Here is a 24,856-nt window from a genome sequence, read left to right as displayed (position 1 = left end):
CTCTTAGGAGACTTAGTATTCTTATATGAATATGTAGGTGTGTTCCCTACTATATTCCTAATCTTGTCATCAATTGTTAGGATGCTCCAATTTTTATCACTTCTTGAATCACTATTATTAGAATATGGGATGGTCAGTCTCATCGGATTTTGTTTATCTTCCATTGCTGCAATTCTATCATTTATTCCTCTATTCTAACTGAAAACTCATTTCCCCTTCACCTTCCTATCAATAACCTTCTCATCAGATTGCTTTTTACTTTCCTTTTTGCAATATCCTCTCTCCAAAAACTCACTCTCTAAACACTTAATAGTAATTTGAAATTTAATGTCATGGCTTGCAAGCCTAGACACCCTCAGCCCCTGTCCTGTAAAACATTAGTGTATATATGCAGGGGGATGCATACTACTTCAGTGAAGACCATTTTTCCTGCAATCCTTCCTCTACATGGAGGTCGATATCTCATCTCCATTTCTTTCAATCACATCAAGGAACTCTATTTGATTACAGGACCAATTCCCAACACATTTCAAGAAATTCATGGTCCTATTAATGCATTCAGTAAAAAACTACAAGACTATCTTCTGTTCCTTCCCATATTAAAAAATCATCGTCCACAAATCTTTTGTAGTATAATACTTTCCTTGTAAACTGTTTCGAAAATATAGGTCTTTTCCCAATGTGCCATTACAAGGTTGGCATACAAGTTAGCACACGGTGTCCCCATTGCCACTCCTTTGGTTTGTAAATAATAAGAGGACCCATAGAAGAAAGCATTGTTTTCAATGATTAACTCCATAAGTAGCATACATCTCATTATTAAATCATTGCTCACCTCTTTCTGAGTCAAAATTATTTTAACGTATTGCAAACCAATATTATTGGGTATTGTTGTAAACAGGGAAACATCATTTAATGTTACAAAAAAATGTTGTTACATAATTTACTGAAAATACATACTGTGAAAGACCTTCTAAAAATGTTGAGCATCTTTTATAATAGTTTCTGCCTCATCCACTATCTTTCTTAAATGTTTTCCACATATATAGAAAGTGGTTCCGTCAGCCATCCTTGGCTGGAGACTATACGTCTCATTGGAAGGTCCTGTAGATGTTTATGTACTTCAGGAAGACCTCTAAACATAGGTACACATGGCATCTCAACCAAACATATTTATATAAATCACCTGATATCACATTGCACATCAATAGATCATATAAATCGCTCTGAACTTTCCTAATAATTTTATTTAAACATTCATTAGTTAGAGAGTTCAATGATTAATTAATGGTTTGAGGTGATTGGTTTTCATTGATGGCTATGAAATATTTAAACTTGAGTATAGTGGTTTTAAAAATGTCTGAAGAACTGTTTGACATGAACATGAAAGCGGTTACTCATTTTGTTTATTTTGTGCAATTAAAGTGATTTTTGTTTTCTTCTGAACCCTGTTGCTGCCTGAGTGTATACAATTTTACTGTGGACTTCTATTTTGTGCACTGGGGCACTTTATCCTGCAGCCATTTTTTTTTTAGATAGGACTTAAAATTCTGCATACATGCAACATTTTTGGTGTACATGCATAGGAGTCTTGGGGGGGGGGGCAAGACCCAATTTACCACCCTTCATGGGTGTTTTATCCTTCTCTAAAGAATTAAAGAAGTCTAGCCTCCAGACTACCTGGTTATGCAGCGCCTCTGTGACTTTAAGAGCAGTAGTTGTGAGAATGGCCTGGCATATTATGTCTGGGTAGGATTTTTATTAAGTCCCGACGTCCTTACATGCCTCAGCTGATAATCTTAAGAGATGCAGGTTGTTGTCTAATAGGCTGATACTGGAACTTGCTCTACCTCCATGGTGACAGTCCCAGCAACCTTGTCCTCCCCTAAGAGTAAAAGCATCAGTTCATTCTGGGTCTCACCACCAGAAATTCACAACCAGAATGTGGTTCAGATATACACTTCACCCTTCCCCTCCATTGGGGGGGGGGGGTGTGCAAGGAAGCACAGTCTCTTCCTTACTCTCCTGCCGCCTCCTGATTCCTCCAGCATCTAAGCAACTAATCAAATTCAGGTCTTCCAGGTAACAGCCAAGGTTTCATCCTTCTAAGCCAAAGAACTGTTATCTTCAAGCAGTTTTCTGCGATAGAACATTTTCTACATCCTTATTTAATGTACGAAAATCTCTTCAGTCCTCCTTCAGTGGCATCAGTTTGCCATTAAAGGTCTGGTGTACTCAACTGAAATCATTGTGAACACTGCAGAAAAAAATGTTTTCCTTTATTGTTCTCTCTCGTGTTTATTCTCTATTTGTCACTGACTTAAAGCAATTTTTATCCCAACTAATTTAGATAATATAGTTAATATCACTATTTGTGCTATTACTTTATGACAATTTGTATTTTTCTTTTCATACTGCTAGATTAATTTCTTCTGCTACCCTTTTTCTTTCATGTTAGAGTCTTTGCTCTCTAGGTCTCCCCCAAAACATGGCCCTTGGCTCAGTGTGATGCAGCCTGTTAACAAATAGTAAATAAAGTAGATGCCCTAATAAAGTCTTACGGGGAAATATACTCATCACTCCCTCCCCCAGCTTGCAAAGAATGACTAAGAATAGCAGCAGTATTCTGTAGCAATTACTAAAAAATATCAGGTTTGTGTTAAAATTTAAGTTTGTGGGATGGTGTGTATTAAATGAAACACATGAAATGGACATGCTACAGGTATACAAAATTAGTTTCTGGAGGAGTGATGAAGCCAAAACTCCAAAGAGTTCCATAATTCTATAGTGTATTTATTATACAACCCAGACAAACACAACATTAATCTATTTCCCCTTTCTATTTTTTTAGTTGCTCTTTCCTTGCTGATCTGAATAGGCTATAGTAAATGTTCAAGTTGTCTGTAGAATAGGGCTTTAAATGATTTTCACAGGTCTTTACATAGTATCGAGACTGCATTTCTGGTATAGTTTTGAGGTACTAATTATTTATGTATTTTGGAGTGTAGTGAGAATTATGTTAGGACTTGTTGACCTTAACAGTTCAGTTGTGTTTTACTTAGTTTAGTCCTAGTTTAGGTAGTTGTAATCAGGTCTGTTTTGCCAGTAATGCCATTTTTTCACTTGCAAGTTACACTCACTACTTTTATATTCTTTTACTTTTTTTTTCTGTGTATGCCTTTTACCTCTACACCTACTTATCAGCATTCTTCCCAAGAGTCTCCACTCATTCATTCCTTATGTGTAACATCATGACCCCTGATTCAGGCAATAACTGGCTGGCGGGAGCCATCATCATAGCTTTAACTTGGACAGCCACAGACCATAAACCTTCCTTACGCCTACTGCCCCACAGTGGTCCACTACTCTGCTAAAGACTATCCTAACCAGCAGCAGCCAGAGTGCCCACTGGAAAGAACCAATTTTAGTCATAAAACCTCCACTTGTAGTCTTAAAGGCCTCTGACTTTCTTGCCACTCTCCCACTTTGTCCAAGCACCAATAAGCAAGTCCTCATTAGTATTCAGAGATAGATGTTTCTCTTATGCCCTAACCCTGGTTGCCCAAGTGACCAACATGAAAAAAGACGTTATGTTCTTACCATAACATTCCATCTGTGTTGTTGATCCTCATTCATTCATTACTGATGGGTGTTGGTTCCGTCCTCGGAACTGAGTTCGCCTTTTATAACAAGCTTGCGCCAGCAAAAAAAAATCTCGAGCTAAGCTTATCCACAGTGCCCCTCTCCCTGTTACCTCAGATCGAGTTTGCCCATAAAAAAGAAAGTGGAGGCTTTTTCTGAGCAAATTCTCTAAAAACAGGATTTGAACCACATCTGAACCTCCAGGAGTCTTATGATGGTGGAAAGAGGGTGGGATGTAATGAATTAATGAAGATCAACAACACAGATGGAATGTTATGGTGAGAACATAACTTCTTTATCTGATGCTGATAATCTTCATTCCTGATGGGACAGAGTACCTAGCTGCTTTATGTCCTGGGTGACTCTATGGAAGGATGTTCCTGAGCACCATTAAACCAAAGGATGTTCTCCCTCTGGAGAGGAAGTCCAATTTGTAATGAATGATAAAGGTACGAGGAGTAGCCCATGTAGCTGCTGCATAGATGTCATCCATGGAGGCCCTAGAATGAAAGGCAACAGATGTCCCCACTGCTCTGGTTGAATGTGCCTTAATCTTAGTTGGTAGAGGAATTTTGTTTTGTTGATCTGTAAAGCATATAAAATTCCTTACCATTTAGAAAGGGTCACCTTTGAACAGATTTTCCCAAATTTGGTCCTGAGTAGGATACAAATAACTGGTCAGAATTTCGAAGTGATTTAGTTCCAAGTAGAATCGTAATTGTCTATGTACATCCAATAATTGCAGGCAGTATTCTCCTTTATTAGAAAAATTGGGAAAGAAGAGTGGCAGGTCGAATGTTTAATTAATGGTCAATTCTGAAATAACTTTGGGCAAAAAGGAGGAATTAGTCCGGAGTGATAATCTGTCCTTATGAAAGACCATGTAGGGACATTTTATGCATAAGGCTTGTAGTTCAGATATTCGTCTTCCTGAGGTAATAGCTACCAAGAATAAAGATTTTTAGGATAATGTTACGTCGCAAGTGGGGGCGGCTTCAAAAGAAGATTGAGTTACTGATTGCAAAACTAATGTCAAATTCCAAGGTTTGACTGGTTCTTTGAAGGGTGGTCTACTGTGTGAGACGCCTTTCAAAAAGGTTTAACAGAGACAGTGGGAAATCAAGGACAAATGCTGGAAGCCATTGTGGAAATTTGAAATAGTAGCCAGGTGTACTCGAACAGTGGAGGCTGCAGTTCCCGAATGGAAAAGAATTGACAAATAGTCCAGTACAGCACTAAGTGGGGTGGAGCAGGGGTCTAGTCCTTTCTGTCGATACCAAGTGATGAATCACTTCCACTTGATGAGATAAAGTTTCCCTGTGGATGGTTTGTGTGTAGCCAGAAGATTATTACATACTGGGGAAGATACATTTCTCTGCCTGGCAATTACTGGAAGTGGAGAAACCAAGCTGTCAGCTTGAGACTGGATATGTTTGGATGCATCAACCCCTGTGGGTGCAACAGCAATTCTGGAGTTGGATCCAGAATCCATGGTTGGTGTACTAGGTGAGGCCAAAGAAAGGGAAACCAAACTTGGGCAATAGGGTGTAATGAGGATTACTCTGCTTCTCAACCGAAGGGCCTTCTTTAGAAAATGTGGGATGAGGGGAAGGGGAGGAAGAATAAAGAAGTTCCGTGGGCCAATCATGTATTACAGCATCCCTCAGGGACTCCCCAGCAGGGAAATTAGGGCAAAGTAGCTGCTGCATTTGTGGTTTGCTGGTGAGGCAAATAGACTGCAGTAAGGCTGGCCCCAGCGGCTGAAGATCTTCATCGCTATGGTTGGATTGAGGGACCACTCATGAGGTAGGAGAATGCATCTGCTCAGTTTGTCTGCAATCACGTTGGAATCCCTGGGAATTTGCATTGCTATCAGAAAGCAGTTGAAAGCCATCACCCATTACCTCTCGACACAATGAAGCACTGCCCTCAGTTCTAGAACACTGATATGCAGATGGGCCTCCACTGGTGACCAAGTGTCTTGGGCGGTCTTTCCCTGGAAGTGCCTCCCCATACCCTATCAGGGAAATGTCCATGGTCACTATGGCCTTGGGCTGAGACAGGGAGAAAAGGCAACTCCATAGGACTTTTTCTGGCTTCATCCACCAAAGTAAATCTTTTTGCATCAATTTTTTATGCGGTTCTGGAAGGACAACGGATGAGTCAGAGGAGACCACTGTGTTAGTAGAAGCCACTGCAGTAATCTCGTGTAGTCTCGCCAGTGGAACTATTATCGATGCTGCCATTGATCCAAGTAGTTGGAGGACTGCCCAAGCTGAAACTTTGTTTTGAGACAGTATCACCCAGAGTTGAGACATCAATCTTCACAATCTGTGAAGGAGGAGGGAGACTAGGCAAGACTGAGTATCGATTGTAACCCCTACAAATTCCAGAATCTGTGAAGGAATTAACTTGCATTTCTCCTTGTCTATTGAGATCCCTAAGGATTTTGTTAGCTTTAGGGTGTAATGTAAGGCTGCAACCAGTAGACCCTTAGTGGGGGTGGTAAGGAGCCAATCGTCTAGTTAAACACCCAGAATCCTTGCAGTCTCAAGTGAGCTGTTACCACCACCATGCATTTGGTGAACACTCTGGAGGCCATAGAGAGACAATAGGGCAGTGTTCAGAATTGGTAGTGATTTGCTCCCAGCCGGAAGTGGAGGAAACTTCTGGAACGTTTGTACATTTTTATGTCGTTATACGAATCCTGAAGATCTACAGAGCATATCCAATCATCCTTTCTCTAGGAAGGGTAGGATAGACTGAACCGTGATCATCTGGAATTTTGTTTGACAAATTTGTTTAGGATGCTGAGATCCAAGATAGGCCTCTAGTCCCCTGTCTTGTTGGCACTAAAAAGAACCTTGAGTAAAAAACGGATATTATTTGGTCTGGTGGGACTGCTTGGATGACTCTCTTTAGGAGCAGCTTTTGTATTTCTTGAGCTGGAGCTTCCCTTTGGGTGGAGTGTTGGGAATGTGCCTTAGTGGCCTTGGGTAAGTAATGAAGGGTATATGATAACCTCTGGCAATTATCGTCTGCACCCAGGAATCTGTGGTTATCATTCGACAGGCAAAGTGGTGCAGAGAAAACGTCTCAAGACTGCTTCCAGAAGTAAGCAATTCGGACGCTCTTCAGGAGTGCTGATAGGGTTGTCCAGAGAAAGAATCTCTGTATCCCTGATTATGTGGACCCTTTCTGCCTCTGTAGGGGCATCTTCCAGATGAGTTTCCCCCTCTCCCCCGGGGGTAAACTCGCCACATGTGTCAAGGAAAGGACCCTGGGACTTCTTGTGCCACATCTTTCCACTCCTCTAATTCCTAGAGTAAGATCGTTGGGCGTGGTGTGGAAAAACATACGCCCATGGCAGACAGGGTCTTGCCATCCTTTTCGTACCTGGCTGTGTCTGTCACTTTTAGGCCAAAGAGAGAAGCTTCCACTGAAGCATTAAGAAATGGACTTAAAAGGGTCTGCAAAATCACAAAGACGCATCCAGATATGACATCTCATGACAGCACCTGCACCCACTGCTCTAGCAGCCCCTTTGATAATGTGAGAGATCAACCAAATGGACCAGTTAGATATAGATTCCAGGGTTGCTATCTGCAAGGCAAATTTGTCAGGTACCTTGTCAGAAACTGCTCCTGCTAAATTTCCAGAGAGTTCTGAAATTAGGTCTCTCGAGCCTGGTAAAGTGTGCCAAGTAATTCAAAGACCTGATGGCAAAGGTTGATGAAAACACTCGCTTCCCTAACCTGTCAATTGCCCAAGACTCCCTGTTTGGGGGATGGACAATATGGCTCTCCTCAGCAAACTCTTTCGTAGTGGCCATTGCCACCAATATAGCGTTTATCGATAGGCCTTTGGACCAATGTGGACTATCTTCTGGTGGGGATTGGTTCAATGGTGTCAGGATTCTTCCAGGCACGCTGCATGATGAGCTGAAGTAATTAGTCTGGAGACAGGGTCACCCAAGTAGTAGAGGGTCAAGCACCAAAAGCCTGCAAGTTTACAGACTCCTCAGAGAAGGGGTTGGTGGGCTTTCAGCCTCCCTGCTGTTTTAAAATTTCCGGTACGTCTCCAAAGGAGACATCCTCAGGGGGCGACCGTGGGGACCCCTCACATTCATAGTCATCTTCAGTAAGGGATTCCTCGGGGGAGTCCACGTGCTTCCTCTTGCATGATCTCTTACGTGGTAGCTCCTCAGTGAGGACATCTAAAGAGGACTCCTAAGAGAGGGTGCCCTGCAGTAGGCTATCTTGAGAATCTTGTGCTAGATGTCCCAGTGTGGTGGACTGTGTCAGCTACAGTCCAGAGGGGGGGATATATATGGTACTCCAATGCTGAGGGAACAAACTGTGTGCCTGCAGAGGCAAGGGCCCTCTCCATCACCTGGAAAGCTGGCCTGCTAGAAGAGGGATGGGAGCCCGGAACAGAGGAGGACAACCTCGGAACCAGAATCAAACCCTGCTCCAATGAGCCCACCCCCAGGGAAGGAGCCCCAAGAGGACTTGGTGCTGCCAAGACTACCAGAGCCATAGTGCACGGTGCTGTAAAAAAAAAAAAAAAAAAAAAAATAGGCATCTTATAAGGGGTCACAGTGCTGACAGGCCAGTCATGATCCCGAAAATGGCTCAGCTCAGAGTGAGTCGATAGCCAAAGGGCAGGCTCCGGAGCCATGGTGAGGTCTACAAGTGGAACCGAAGAAGCTGGGACTGGGATAGTAGTTGGTGTTAGAGGCTTCAATACCTTCAAGGAGGTCGAAGGAGGAGTATGTGTTGTCTGTGGAGGAAATCCCTCAGCTCTAGGCAGGAGAGAGGATTTAGAAGGAATTGTGATTCCTCTGGCTGCCAGGAGCTGATCCACAAGTCTCACCACACTGAATTCTGAAAGGCTCATGGAGCAGAGGGTTGATATCCTTAACAGAGAGAGTCAGGTCACTCCAAGAAGGGGCTGCATTGTTGCCCAAAAATGGATCTGCCATGGGGGAATATTGGGTCCGAGGGGCTTTCACCTTTTGGTACCATGGTCACAAGACCAGAAAGATGTAGAGGGAGGGGGGAAGTGACCAGAGTTGGGAGTACTATTTTTAGTGCTGAAAGGGAGATTGAACTATAGCAGAAAATAAAGACATGGATGGTTCAACGGTCATGACCAGTACCGTGGTTGGCGCTTGAGGCAATGTTGCAGAGGACAGTACCGTACTGCGTAGCTGATGTCCTGGAACAAAGGATGGCACCATGAAAGGAGGATGAGGCCCTGGTACCAAGTTATTGAAGTCAATTTAGGGACTTTTGCCTTAAGTTCTGTATTTGAATCAGTACTATGTGGGGAAGAAGGAACGGAATGACTCCTTCCATTTATGTTCCTTTTTAGGAGAGGGGTGAGCCCTCCAACCCAGAAATAGCCTCTGAAAATAGAGTTTTTAGAAGACCTTTAAGGATTAATTTATTTTTCCTCATTTAAAGTGCTGCTGCTAAAGCCTTTACATATTTCACATGGCGGTTGAACAGCGGAATACTGAGGCAGTAAACGCAAGACAGATGGGTGTCTGAGTTTGGCATTTTTCTACTACACTGGTCACATTGTTTGAACCCCACTGTTCCCTTTTTATTAGGCACAGTGGAAGAAGATTCTCAAACAGAAATATAACTCAAAACAATTATGAACATACACTCAATCAAGAAAAGGGAAAAGAAAATATCTCTATGAAAGTTATTTTTTATGACAGATAGATATACCAAATGGGTAAAGATAGAAGAAAGGGGGGAAGGAATACCAACAATGGAACTGAGAATTACCTCAGAGAGCAAGAAAGATAGAGGAAAGGAAAGGCCTGCACTAATGATGGTACGAAGAGTACCAAAATTGGTAAGAAAGAGGAAAGAGGCACTCAAACAGATATAAAACTCTAGTGACTAATAATTAAAAATGTAAATTGTTATAGTTTAACCAGAAAAAAATCAAAAAGTTTTAAGTAGTAGGGGATTCTTAATGACTTAGCTGAGAGCTGACTTGACACGTCTTGATATCTACAAGGCAAATGAGATCTGAGGTAACAGGCAGAGGGGCACTACGGGTAAGCTCAGCTCAAGAGTTTCTTTTTGGCTGGCGCGAGCTTGTTATAAAGGCTGACTCAGTTCTGAGGATGGAACAGACACCCATCAGTAATGAATGAATGAAGATTAACATCATCAGATCACATGTTACTATGAGTGTCTCCAACCATAAATGCATTAATGAAATCTATCTGACCAGCTTGGCAAAACCAAGCCCATGTCCCCATTCTTGACTATTTTAATGCCATGAAAGCAAATGTTTGCATGGTGGCAGTTGGCTAAGCTGGCACTGCCTCTCCCTCACTGGATACAGTTGAGTCAGTAGTGGCCTCAGTCCCATGTGCCCAGCTCATCCAGCACCTGACAGCACTAAAATTTGGGTCATCTGGTTCAAAAGTCAAGGCTTTATCCCTCTAACCCACACAACCCCCCCACCCATTTTCCAGTTTTAATTAATTTTGTTTACTGGGATTGACTTGTGTGCTCAAAGTTGTTTTTGAGAGTTGTACATGTGTATTTTGTATACAGTCTGAAAAATTCCTTTTTTTAGTAAAGAGAAGTGAATTGGAGATGTACTTTATGTTTTATTTTTTTTTTAAGTGCAGCTTTCGGTTTAGGTGTATAGTTGGGTTACAGTGTGTTTTGTGGCTGTGTGCAAACTCTCGTTTTTTTTTTAAGCAGACAGAATAAATATGGCAGGTTTAGGGGACTTTCAATAGAACTGCTGACTCACCATGGATGTTGATAAAAAAAGTTATGTACTCACTATAACATTCCATCTGTGTTGTCCATTTTCATTCTTCCTAAGCTGTTTGGTTCAGATCCAATCCTCAGATCCAACTCAGCAGTTACTTTGGCTTGTAGCCACCTCCATTACCTATAATGCACCAACCTCCTAACATACCTCAGATTTTGCTTGCTGTTAAAAGTAGGAAGCACAACTATAAAACTCCTAAGAGAAGAGACCAAATCTGGAACTCAACCTGAAGGACAGTGGTGTCCCTATAAACTCCCATTCTTCTAGAAATTGAATAGGAAAAAGGTTGGAGGTTGGTGGGTGGGGAGTTGAGGAAGAATGAAAATGGACAACAGAGATATAATGTTATGGTGAGTGCATAACTTCTTTATCTGTTGTCATTTTTCATTCTATCCTCATCTGTTGGGGACAGTCCCCAGCTACCCAAATTCCCAGATTGACACTAATGAAGGATATTCCCCGAGTACAGCTGAGTCAAAGGCTGCTCTTCCCCTTGAGACCAGATCTAGTTTTGTAATAAGTAATAACAGTATGAGGACTGGCCCAAGTTGCAGTTGCAAATGTCATCCATGTAAGCTTTAGACAGTAACACTGAAGAAGTTGCCATGGACCTAGCTGAATGAGCTGTGAGAGGTTTTGGTAAGGATAAACCTAATTTGTTGTAGATAAAGGATATGCAGCCCATCAGTCATCTGGCTAAAGTCACCATTGCAACTGATTTTCTCAATTTAGAATCTGCAAAGGACAAAAATAATTGATCTGTCTTTCTATCATCTTTCATGCTGTGTAGGTAAAAACGTAATTCCCTGTGGACATCCAATAAAAGTAGCATATATTCACCTTTATCACAAAACAAAACCAACGGAGTATCACACTAACTGAAGTAGAAACAGGTTTATTAACAAACTGTAGCTCACCTCTAAGTTGATCTGCTGCCACTTTGTGAGCAGTCCAGGGTATTGGTCACCATAGGTTGGCATTTTAAGAACTCTCAGTCCTCTAGGGATGATTTTCTTCTCCAAACATGCTTCAAAATGCTGGTGTTGAACTTGTAAGCATTTAAGTTTCAAGATGCTATACTCCACATCTCCAGCTACAGTTATTTAAAGTTACTTATTGATTACTTTAAGCCAGAGGAGTGTAAGTCAATTAAAAAAAAATAATGTACAACAAACTGAGTTGTACAAATGTTTCCCTGAGAGCATGGTTGACTGTTCTATTGATAAACTTGTTGATATTGCACTGCTTTATGAGAGAAAGCTGTTGCAAAAGTAACTTCTTAAAATGGACAGAGACTTAAGGGACTTTAAGCTTGGCAATGTTTTCACTTGGCCAAGGAATAACACTAGCCAGCGTAATGACTTAAGAACTGTTTCTAGCCAGAACTCTAGTACAGTCAAGAATGCTGGGCTGTGTACTGATTTGATGGGGCAACCCATTAATACCACTGCATCTTTAGCTAGTAATCCCTCAAACCACTCCAATACTACCTTAAATAGGGATTCTGAGACTAATGCTGCTGCAACCTTCACTGACAATTGTTCAGATACGACTGTCTCTGAAGATAAGAATGGTGTGAATGGTCTCCAAGGTGCAATTACTTTGGCTCTAGGGAATGATGTGCGAAGGAAAATTCCTAGCAGTATGAATAGTGGCTTGGATAGCAGGAATGCCGGGTCCAGCAGTGGTTCTATCAAATTCCCTTTACCCATTGTCAAGGCACAGCGGACCAACAGGGGCTGGTCAAAGAGCAGGGGGAGGGCGAACAGAATAAGGCATAAATCAATACCTGAAAAATGTGGAAAAGTACAACTTGAATGTGTTGAACCTAAGAGATCCCTTACTCAGCATAAGCTGAGTGTGCTTGGAAAGGGCCTCTCATTTATACCAACAAAACATGGTGAAGTAACTGATAATGTATTGGACATTAAAATGTTTGTAAGAAATGTCTCACTTAAGTTGCAGTTTGGTAGTAGTGACAATAATGCTACTAATCCTAACGTATTTAAAAAAACCCAGCTTATATATGTCTGTCTCACATCCCCCTCCTGGAAGCCTTTGTTAAGCTGAGAATGATTTGCATGAAACTTTTAGTAGCAATAGGGCTGGTTATAACAATAATCTGACCCCTTTGGAAAAGCTGTCTCTGAGATCTTTATGTGATAACACCACAGCTATTAGACCAGCTAATAAGGCAGTTCCATCTTTGTGATGGATACACAAGAATATTATTCGCTCTATGAAGGAGATGTTGAATGATAGTGAACATTATACTATTGTCACTAGGAATGATCTAAGTCGCTTTAAGTGGGTTATTGATAATACTCTACTGGAATGATAAAATAATTAGCCAGGAGTTGTTTAAATATTTCCTAGTCAATGAGCCCTTGAGCCCTGCTATACAAGGTCAACATAAGGTTCATAAGGATAGACAGACCACCAATGAGACCCATAGTGACTGGTAGATGTATAACAGAGCCTTTCTCCATATTTGTGGAGAAACATTTGCGGCCCATAATGGATAATAATGAGATAGTGCTCAAGGATTCTAAACAATTCCTTGGGAATTTATTTGATTTTATTAAAACACAACCACAAGACTTGAGATATTTTTTGGTAACTATGGACGTGCAGTCCCCTCTTTACTATGATCCTCAATGGTGTTGGGCTTGCCTATATTGAGAGGTATTTGAGTAAGTACAGTGATTATGATCAACATTTACTTGAGCTAATATATATATATATATATATATATATATATATATATATATATATATAAGCATGAAGCTAGTTCTTGAGAAGAATGCTTTAGTTTTTGATGGAATATACTCTCAATAAAAGGATGGCATAGCTATGGGCACTTCTAGTGCCGATAGCTACACCAATATGGTTATGGCACTCTGGGAAGAAGAATATGTTTTTCCAACATCCACCTTTCGACGGTATGTTCCCTTCTACCATAGATTTGTGGAGGACTTGTTTATTTGGACAGCTGGGGCTGATGAATTAAGTTCCATCACGATTTAAATTCGACCACCAGCTTCCTAAAATTGTCCTTGGTATATTCGATGACACAGACTGAATTCATAGACAGTGTTGAACAGACAGGATGATGGCTCATTAGGTACAAAGATTTACCATAAACCATGCTACAGGAATTCTCTATTATATAGAAATAACATACAACCCCCGCATGTCTTTAGGAATATAATAAAGGCCAGGGTCTGTGAGCTCCAAAACTGAATAGGAATCATGATGGCTTTATCTCAAAGCTTAATCAGCTTAGGGATGGACTGAGGGGCAGAGGATATGAGGAAAGGGAGGTGGATAGGGTGCTGGATACCATTCCTCCTCTCAGGCCCAATATAACGAAACTGTATTTTTCAGAACACAGGGATGTGAATGCTTCACATGTCCCCTCTACTAGACCCAAGAATATCTCTGTCTCCCTTGGGTATACAACAGATACTAGGATGACAATAGATATCATTAAGAGACACTGGGGTTTGCTGACCACAGATCCTGACATTAGGAGGTTAATAGGAGATACACCAAGGTTACTGTATAAGAATAAAAAAAAACCTGAAGAGGATGCTGTGCTACCCAGATAACAATATATTTGATGACAATGGGTTAAAGAGGGAGCACACTACTCTGTGGCAAATGTAACTTTTGTAGTTTCATAGACAGCAGTGGTATCTTTGACCATCCTGATAATGGGCGTAGGTACAAGTTCAGTGTAAGTGCCAACTCCATGACATTACATGTTTTTACTTAGCTTACTGCAGGTCCTGCAAAGCATTCTATGTTGGGAAAACTGATAGGACCTTGAGAGACAGGATCAGGGAGCACCTCTACAACATATGATGTGCTTCCATGAACAATGCTTTGTCTAAGCATGTGATTAGTACTAACACTAGTCATACTTTCAGGTTTATGGTTACTGATAGAATTTTTCTCATTGCTAGAGGTGGTGACATCAGCAACTTAATTGAAACCAGAGAGGTCAAATGGATGATAAAACTAAGGGCTGACCAAGGTAGTGGACTTAATGAAAAAGTTCCACTTAGAAATATACTGAAGGGATGTAGCCGTTGGAGATGACCTTGCTTCATTTCACATTTTTATATTTTTATTACATACTCATTATTATATATGCATTTATTATATGTATTTATTGTACTTTATATAAGTATATGCCCTATCTCTATATTTTTATAAGCTCTTTAGCTGTTAACATGCGATTAGCTTAAGGGTATTTGAACTATGTATATATTACAGTGGCTCATTCTTTCTGTGTCTATTGTCTGATGAAGCAGTAGTGAAAGTGCTTACCAAGTTTTATTTCTTTGGAAACTAAGTTTTATTGGTTTGGTAAACACCGTTCTACTTCAGCCAGAGTGTTACAATATTGGTTTTGTTATTATTCCATTTTTCTTCCAACAGTGTATTTATCTTGGTCTGTGCTTTTCTATAGTTTTTATATATTCATCTTTGTTTGCAAGTGTAGGAAAAAAGACTGGCAAATTAATGGACTGGTTATTACTGAATTTTGACACCACCTCAGGAAGGAAATAAGTATTGGTATGTACTGTTAGTCTATCTTTATGAAAAATCAAGTGGGGAGGTTTAGAGGACAATGTTTGAAAATCTCCTAGCTGAGGTATTAGCTACTAAAAAGATAGTTTTCCAGTTCAGGAATTTAAGATCACATTTAGCCTCTGACAGAAAGCAAAAATTAATATAGGCCTGCAGTCCCAAATTTAAATCCCATGGTAGATCTTTACATGGAGGTCTCAGCAGGAGGGTGCCTCTCAAAAAGGCTTTACAAAGCTTAGATAAAGCCAGGGAAGAATTCTCAAATCTAATATGAAAATTAGAGACTGCTGATAATTGAACTTTAGTTGCTGAGGATCTAGCTCCCTCTCTAAGAACTGCTGACAAAAATTCAAGAACACTTTGACCCTTTCTCAGCTCCTGTACAAAGTGTTTCTGCTGTCCCCAAAACATGAACATTTTCCATTTAGTTCTGTAACGTTTTCTTGTAAAACCCTTATGGGGAAGATAAAAGTATGTGACAGATGAGGAAGAGCGCATCTGTTGTCTGGTTATTAATGGAAATGGAGAAACCACACTGTTAACTTTAGGTTCAAGATATCAGGATGAATTGTGGCCTGTCCAGTGAGACAGGTCTAGAATCGAATCCAGAATCCAAGGAGGGTAAAGTAGAGGAGACCAGAGGAAGGGAAACCAAATCTGTCAAGGCCAATAAGGTGCAATGAGGATGACTTTGCTCCAACTGGGAAGCTTTCTATAGAAATTTAGGAATTAATGTGGTTGGGGCATAAGCATAGAGAAGACTGGGGGGAGGGGGGCAAATCATGGAGTAGAGCATCCCTTGGTGATTCCCATGGTGGATGGATCAGGGCATAGAAGCTACTGGACTTGTTTGCGGGAGATGTAAAAAGATGGCAGCAATGCTGGCGCCATTGACAGTAAATCATTTAGGTTGCTTTCCTGGTGAGAGACCACTCGTGAGGTAGCAGAATGGACCTGCCAAGTGTGTCTGCCATCACACGACTTCCCTGGAATGAACATTCCCAACAGAAAGCAGATGGAAGAAATCGCCCATTGCCACATACTGAGGGCTTCTTGACATAAGAGTTAATAGCTGGTTCCCCCTTGTTTCTGTACCAGACTACTGACGTGTTGTCTGTCTGGATCACAACTCTCCCAAAAAGGAGTGCGCCTTGGAATGCTTGCAATGCTAAAAGCACTGCTCGCATTTCCAGGACACTGACGTGTGTTGGCCTCTTTGGGGGACCAAGTGCCTTGACTGACTTCCCCAGGATATGCCCCAACCCAGTCTGGGAAATGTCTGTTGTCACTATAGCCTTGAGCTGAAGGAAGATGAAAGGACATCCCTGTAGAACCAGATCTGATTGAATCCACCACCAGAGGTATCTCTTGCGTGCCTGAATGATTCTTATTTTTGCTGACATGCATTGATAAAGAATTGACCACTGTGTTAATACCATCTACTGAAGAATTCTCATATCAAATCTTGCTAGAGGAACAACAATTATGGCTGCTGACATTGACCCCAAAGTTTATAGAATCAATCGAGCTAAAATTTTGGTGCTACAAATTATTTTCCTGACCTGGGATCTGATCATTTGCACTCTTGAGGGAGGAAAAGAAGCTTTCACTGATATTGTGTTGAACACCACCCCTATGAATTCCAATGTTTGAGTTGGTTGTAACTGAGATATGTTTTCATTTATGGTTATCCCCAGACAAGAACAAGTCCAGAGTATGTAATCTATTGCTCTTATTAGTAGATGCCTGGTCAGAGTGGTAATGAGCCTCTCAAAGTATGGAAACAACTGGAATGCCTGCAGTCTCAAATGTGCTGCCAGCACCGCCATTCACTTGCTGAACACCCTGGGGGCTGTGGTGAGGCTACAGGGCAGTGCTCTGAACCGATAATGACTGGCTCTCAGCCACAGGCGTAAATACCTTCTGGATTGTCTGTTCACTTTTGTCATAATACACATCCTGAAGGTCTATCAAGCACAGCCAGTCGTCCTTGCCCAAAAATGGCAGAATGGACTGAATCATGACCATCCAAAACTGTGTCTCGAACTGACTTGTTCACATTACTGAGATCCAAAATTGGTCTCCAGTGCCCTGTTTTCTTTGGTACTAAAAATCTGGAGTAAGTTCCGGACTCTATCTAGTGTGGTGGGACCTCTTGGATGACTCACTTTAAAGCCCAGCTTTCATATTTTTACAGCTGCTGCTATCCTCTGATTGGGTGGAACACCAAGAATTTTGCATATGGTTGGAGGTGGTAGGGAAAAAGGAATAACTTTTGGAAATAATCCTTTGCACCCATGTATCTTTTGTTATATCTAGCCAGGCTCTCTGGTGAAGGGATAGTTAACCCCTGATTGCCTCCAGAGGGGGACAATCGGGCCTCCTTTCAGAAGTGCTGACAGAATCTATCAGAGAAACAATCTCTAGACCATTGGTTCCATGGAGCTGGTAAAGCAATAAGTTTTTTTTGTTGGCATTTCCAAATGTATTGTATCTAAACTATACTTCAACAAAAATCAACGTACATATCTCTCTCTCATCTGTGCGGTACAAATTTTTTTAGCTTGTTTGACCTGCACTGATGAAGAACCACTTCATCACTGAGAGGTTGTACAGTGTACACACACACACACACACCCACACTATACTGCAGCCATATCACTTGCAAAAAGTCTGATGATATATGCTGCCTGTCATTTATGACTAGTAGGTCAAAATACTACAATGCACTAAGTGTAAAATGATTACAAAAGAATAAATATATGAATTCCTACCCCTGTTTGCTGACAATGCTGTATGCACTCTTCTCTATAGGAGAGGTAGGAGTCTTGGGTGATGAAAGAGAAGTCTGGGCAGGTTCATGTGAGCAAGGTGTTTCAGTTAGTGTTAGACCTCTTGAAGAGGGAGGAGTGAACACTGAAAGCTCTGCAAGTAATGGCTGGTGACAACTCTGTCCTGTAATATTTTCTGATGTTTTCTTGTCATTTTCTTGGTTTAGCCATGTATGTCGGTCCACTGTATGATAACTGCTTGAAAAGTTGCACTCTCTTTTGGATTCATCAGTACAAGACATTTTGGCCTCCTTATGAACATCAGTTGAGATGGGATAAGATAAATTTGGATCTTTGCTTTCATCTTCCAGATTTCTCAGCCTGCCTATTCTGTTTTCGGCACTATCTGAATCTTTCCTTGAACGAGAGTACTTGGACACATATTCAGAATCAGCTTCTATATCCAAAGATATGCCATATTTCTCTGCCAGCTGACGTCTTCGTTCAGCCTTGTATCTGGCTATCCTTTCTGCTTTTGAATCTAATCCTTGGGTATCCATTGTTTTCAAATTGCACGTAAGCTCTATAGGACTGTGTGTGGATTCTGCACGACACCTAGCTCTAGAAGGCCTTTCTGTAGCTGGGTCAGATAACTCCTGATGTTTTAGCACTTCACGTATACTTCTTGCTGCAAAAATTAAAACAATACTTAGTAATGCACAACATTTCTGCACTTGTTTTCACTATCTTGATAAGTGACTAACAAAAAAGTATTTAACAACAAATTATTGAAAGATAAAATACATGTATGAAGCAACCATTATAACACATAGCCTCCAAACTGTTTACGTACTTTATGTACTGATGTTACGTATGTGAAAAATGTTTAAGCACATAATCTGATATTCATAGTTTGATAAATAAATGGTCAAAACCTGCTTTACCTATGAACCATCAAGTTATACAAGGACAAAGTTAGAACCTGATAAAAACAATGATTCCCATCTTGTCTGTAAAAATAAATAAATATGGCAACAAGCCTTCCAGGCCCACAAGCCTGTGTATATCAACTCCATGGTTGCACTTCTTTGTTATCTGATATTTACTAGCCTAGAGGGCTTGTTTCCTCTGTACTTTAAGTGCTAGCCACAAAGTTTGAGAATTCATTTTATGCTCAACTTCTGAGAGACTTGCTTGGCTACAATCACCTGCATTAGAAGCTGACATTAAGTGCAAACTTGCAGTAATGTACTTTAGTCTTCTGTTAAGTACAAACTTGCAGTTTTAAAAGTAATGTATTTCATTTTTTCTGTTACCTAATTGTGTGTTTCACTGAAGCGTGCTGTCTCTCTCTCTCTCTGCAGTTAGTTCCCCACCCTCCCTCCCTTTTCTTGTCTTGGTGTTACTGTTGGTGGCTCTGGAATTGCACTTTATTCATCTGCTTTTACTTTATTTGTGTTTCATCCTACTTTATTTTGCTTTTTTTTTTTTTTTTTTTTTTAAAAGTACTCCGTTTAATTTATTCTGCTGCATTTATTACTGCTTGGATTAGCTTGATTAAATTGCAACTGTTATTCTAAGTCTTTTGGTTTAAGCACTTGGGCTTCATACAAATTGTTTTACATTAAGAAGGCTTATGGTCTGCACTGTTGTGGCAGGACAGCTAGCTTACATCGTTCTAAGCTGGGAATTGCTGACTGAAGGCTCAGGGTCTGCTATTCTAAAAGTATTAGTTCTGGCTTAAGCACGTGGGCTTCAGGCCAGTTATTCTACATTAAGAAGGTTTGTGTTCTGCACTCTCGTGGGAAGAGAGGCTGGATTCTGCCCGTCTGAGCTGGACATTTCTGGTCACAGGCTTATTGTGCCTGCTTATTTGAACTGTTTCTTTCTGAAATTGGTGTGCCTTGTTGCTGTAGCATAGACCAAATTCAGGCCTGCTGAATCTAGCTTTGTTTGTATAACTTGAGCACTGATCTAGGCCATCTTTTTTTTGGAGAAGGTTCCCCTGCACCCTACTGGCAGGAGTGTGCAGTTAGAACTTGTCTGATTGAAGACTGCTGGAACAGGGCTCAGTTTTGTGCTTTTTTTTGGTTAACTGGGTAACTTGCTTAAATCAGTTTGTTCATTTTCTATTGTTTTACATATATAAAAATTGTACTTTATTCATCTGCTTTTACTGTATTTGTGTTTCTTCCTTTATTACTAGGGGCATTGACAACTCTGATCTGAAATTTATAACAATAAGTATCCTTTATTTGTGCATTGAAAGTGTTTTTTTGATTGTATCTGCTTTAATTTCTGAAAAAAAAAAAAAACTTGTTTCCCGCCTTTCTAAGCTAGTATAGTCCAGTTTTCAGGTTAGTGCTGAATTCAGGGCTGCGTTACAAATTTGTTTGCCCATACCTTACTTGGATAAAAGGAGGTTTCTCTCTTCACCTGTGTGAGAGAGAAGGGAGCTTTGAGCAGCCTATCTGTCCCTGGAGGAGTGGTTTCAGCCCGGAAATTAGTAGTTTATTGGCCATTTTGGGCTAATGTCTCTCTTTCATTTCCCTGCTATATATACGGCAGCGCCCGTTAGCTAGGGTATAACTATTCCCGGCTCCACAAAGTCTCCTCTTCAATTTTTCCCTTGGAACGAGACAAACTTTCAACTTAAGCACTCATGCCACTCATTTCTCAGCCCGGCACTTGCTCAAAACTCATAGCATGCACTTATAAACCCTAGCACTAGATCCTTCTGTACTGTACAGAAGGACAAAGCTCTCTATTCGATTTTACCAGCCATTCAATACAACAGTTCACTGTACCTTATGTCCAGGAATGTCGAAAGGGCAGTTTCAGATGTACTCTCCAGTCCAACTGGTGAATCTGAGCATTTTGAGGCAATGTTACAACTGCCTCATGTACACAGACAACCCTCTCCTCCTACCACCAAACACCAATACATGTGAGAGATGCAATTATACAGCCAAACTGGAGAATAAACTCTCTCAACCAAAGACTGGATCAGACAGTCAAGAGAAGGGAAATACTTGCATCACATCATTCTCACACAGACCCATTAAACCAGCACCGGCAAAAAACACGCAAATACACAAAAACATAGTCTGAGGCTCTAAATAAAAACCTGCTAAAGCAACAGAGACCTCCAAAGCAAACATCCACGCAACCTTCACCCCCAAACACAAACCATGAAACACATACTTCACAAAACCAGTGTGCCATGCAATCACAGCCCTTAACGCGAAATAACATACTCAACATACTAGTAATAGGTGACTCTATAGTCAGGCACATTGACATCCCACTCACTAGGCTGAATAAGGAGAAGGTTACTGTTAGCTGCCTGTCGGGTGCCAGGATCCGCCACACAAAACAAGCACTCAGGTCACTCCAGAACAAGTACAAATATGACACTGTCATTGTCCATGTTGGTGTGAATGACCTGAGATGTACCTCCCTGGACTACATGAAAACAGACATGGCAGAGATCTCTGATCACGTAGCCCATGCCGGTACGACCCTGACCATGAGTAGCATCCTGCCCCTCACCAAGAATGACACCACGGTATAAAGAAAAAAATTCTCAATTTCAACAATTGGCTAAGTTTCTGGTGTCATTCAAAGGGGATCCAGTTGCTCGACAAGCCAGGCTGCTTCGCTAGAGATGACTTGCACCCATCACCCCTTAGACTTTCGAATACTGGCCACGGCTCTTGCCACCTCCATAGTGCCTTTTTTTAGGCAAGAATCAAGACAAACCCACCGCCGTAAATAGCACAAGTAACAAAAAACTGAGGGTAATGCTACTCAATGCCAGAAGTCTAAACCTCAAAATGCACACACTCGAGGCACTCCTCAGTATGGAGAAAATCGATATATGTGCAGTAACAGAAACCTGGTTTACGGCTCCAGAGCGCACCCCAGCACTACCAGGCTACAACTCATATCATACATTTTGGCCACAGAACCTGGACCAAAATACAAAAGGCAGGGGCGTATCCATATTCATCAAAGATACCTACACCTCCAGGTTAGTGGCACAGCACGATGCTTCAGAGATCATCCACATGCAACTAACAACAGGCAAAACTGCAATTCAAATTTTAGCTTGCTACAGATGATCAACCATGTCCCAGGACCCCCCATTCCATGTTTCTGGAAACAAAGGTCCTACCAAACACCCTAATATTGGGTGATTTCAATTACCCAAACATTAACAGAGAACTACTCAAGTACTAACTCCCTTGCCCAACATTTCCTAGAATTTATAAACTCAAACGCGCTGGATCAACTGGCAACACTCCTACCAGAGGTCACAACATATTGGACCTGGTTCATCACCAACATGGGCGACCGGTATTCCACACCAGAGGTCAACCCCTTGCTGGTTAGATTTGAGCATAAACGAATCATTTTGGATATCCACATTCTGCCCCCACCCCTGAACAAGGAAACCACCATGAAAAGCTTTTCAAAAGCAAACTTCACGTTACTTAAGACCAAGGTGGAAAGATTCAAAGCCCCCTTGCTAAACGATAATGCTGCCCAAGCTGCAACATCCTTTACTAATGCATTCTACAGGCACCTACAAGAATGCATGGATCGTGCTATCCCAAGCAAAACCAAGGCTCACTTCTCCAAGAAAAGGAAACCCAGTCTAGTGGACTCCTGCCATAAACAAGCTATACAATAGGAGGAAGAAACTAGTACAGACATTGTGATCTGTAGTGAGAGCAGGGAACAGGTGGAGGAGACCCCGGAGAGATGGACATATGCTCTAGAGAGAAGAGGAATGAAGGTCAGCAGGAATAAGACAGAATGTGTGTGAATGAGAGGGATAGAGGAATGGTGAGGATGCAAGGAGTAGAGGTGGCGAAGGTGGATGAGTTTAAATACTTGGGGTCAGTAGTTCAGAGTAACGGTGAGTGTGGTAGAGAGGTGAAGAAGAGAGTACAGGCAGGATGGAGTGGGTGGAGAAGAGTGTCAGGAGTGATTTGTGACAGACGAGTACCTGTAAGAGTGAAAGGGAAGGTCTATAAGAGGGTAGTGAGACCAGCTATGTTATATGGGTTGGAGACCGTGGCATTGACAAAAAGGCAGGAGTTTGAGCTGGATGTGGCAGAATTATAGATGTTAAGATTTGCACTGGGTGTGACAAGGGTGGACAGGATTAGGAAAAAGTATATTAGAGGGTCAGCCCAGGTTGGAAGGTTTAGAGACAAAGCCAAAGAGGCACGATTACGTTGGTTTGAACATGTGCTGAGGAGGGATGCTGAGTATATTGGTAAAATGACGCTAAGTATGAAGCTACCAGGTAAGAGGAAAAGAGGAAGGCCTAAGATAAGGTTTATGGATGTGGTGAGAGGGGACATACAGGTGGTTGGTGTGACAGAGCAAGATTCAGAGGACAGGAAGAAATGGAAACAGGTGATCTGCTGTGGCAACCCCTAACTGGAACAGCCGAAAGAAGATGATGATGAAACTAGTACAGAAAAGAGTTAAATCCCAAGAAGGGAAGACATCCCTGATCAGTATTGGCAAGAAACTATGATCCCTCTTAAAATCATCCAAGGTGAGCTTCGAAGGAAAAATTGCAAAGGACTCCAAAGATAACCCCCAAGGCATTCTTAAGCTATGTCAAGAATCTAAGTGGCAATGCTCAGATCGGATCTGAGTTGGTACAGAATACAATGAACCAACCAATATCGCCAACATCCTGGCAGACAGATTCAGTGTAAACTTCACCCCCCTCTCCCTCAAAAGGGGCCCATAACCATACCAGAAGAATGTAGAGCTCCCTGAAATCACACTCAGGTTAAAACAGCCCTCTCCAAAGCCAAAAACACAGCATCAATGGGACCGGACAGTGTCCCAGGCTGCATCTTACATAAGTTCAAAGACTACCTAACCCCTCACCTAAACACACTGTTCAAACTCAGCCTCTCCACAGGCTACATACCCCATAGAGTGGCGCAGAGCAATGGGTATTCTGCTCCACAAAGGTGGAGCCACAACAGACCCTGGGAACTATCGCTCTATAAGCCAGACTAGCTTGGTCTGCAAGGCTATGGAGCGCATCATCATGGAACTTATTAACAGAGACATTGGGAACCTCCAAACACTGGACCCTACCCAGTTTGTCTTTAAGGGCAGATCATGCCTCCTAAACCTGGTGGATTCTTTGAGACAGTTACCAAGGCTATAGACTAGGGAAGGGTGATACACACAGCCTACCTAGACCTCAGAAAGGCCTTCAACACCATTCCCCATTCTGGTATTATAGACAAGCTCACCAGCCTGAACATAAACCCCTACGTCACAAGATGGGTTGCCAACTGGCTCACAAACAGAACCCATATGGTAAGAGTTGCGACAGCTAGGTCTGACACTAAACCAGTTACAAGTGGGGTTCCCCAGGGCTCAGCCCCAGGACCCCTCCTGTTCAGCATATACTTCTCAGATGTACAGGCAAGCACAACAGGACTATGGCTGACCAAATTCACAGACTACTGCAAACTAGGGGCTATAATTGATTCTCTGGCTGACACAGACATCCTCCAAAAGGGTCTCACTGAGAAGGATACCTGGTGTCAAAATCATGGCCTCAAGCTAAATGCCAAAAAGTGCATAGTCATCCTCTTTGGAAAAAACAAAGAACCCACAAACTACCACATAGGTGGTAGTCACCTAAATACTGAAGTAGTAAGGGATCTGGGGACCCAAGTAGATAGTAATCTCTCCTTTGATAATCACATTGCCAAAGTGGTTAGAAAATCCTTCTATGTGGCCCACCTAATCACAAAAGGGTTCGCACCCAGATCAAAAGAGGTCATTGTGCCCCTCTACTCATCACTCATCAGACCCATCGGAGTACAATGCCCTATTTGGGATACCTTACAAGACACCTGCAACAGCTGTAAAGACCACAGAAGTACCTCACACCAAGAGGATCACTGGCCTCAAACAGATGCCCTATGCAGCTCGACTGAAGAAACTCCAGCTGTACTCGGTTGCATACCGCCTAC

The 24,856-nt window shown here is 41.7% G+C and overlaps 1 protein-coding gene across 9 annotated transcripts in view; it reads right to left on the bottom strand.

Annotated features, from left to right (window-relative positions):
* Window positions 1-24,856, bottom strand: part of SVIL (supervillin) — a gene marked incomplete in the record, with an annotated part of 2,930,183 nt that overhangs the window by 2,218,864 nt on the left and 686,463 nt on the right. For all 9 annotated transcript variants that reach the window (XM_044066681.1, XM_044066680.1, XM_044066686.1 and 6 more), the window contains 1 exon segment: window positions 17,832-18,516. In XM_044066681.1, the coding sequence (XP_043922616.1) occupies window positions 17,832-18,516 (685 nt within the window).

This window comes from Protopterus annectens, chromosome 3.part1 (genome assembly GCF_019279795.1).
Source record: "Protopterus annectens isolate FY-2018-M chromosome 3.part1, PAN1.0, whole genome shotgun sequence".
Taxonomy (NCBI): Eukaryota; Metazoa; Chordata; order Ceratodontiformes; family Protopteridae; genus Protopterus; species Protopterus annectens.
This window is presented reverse-complemented; position numbering and strand designations above follow the sequence as displayed.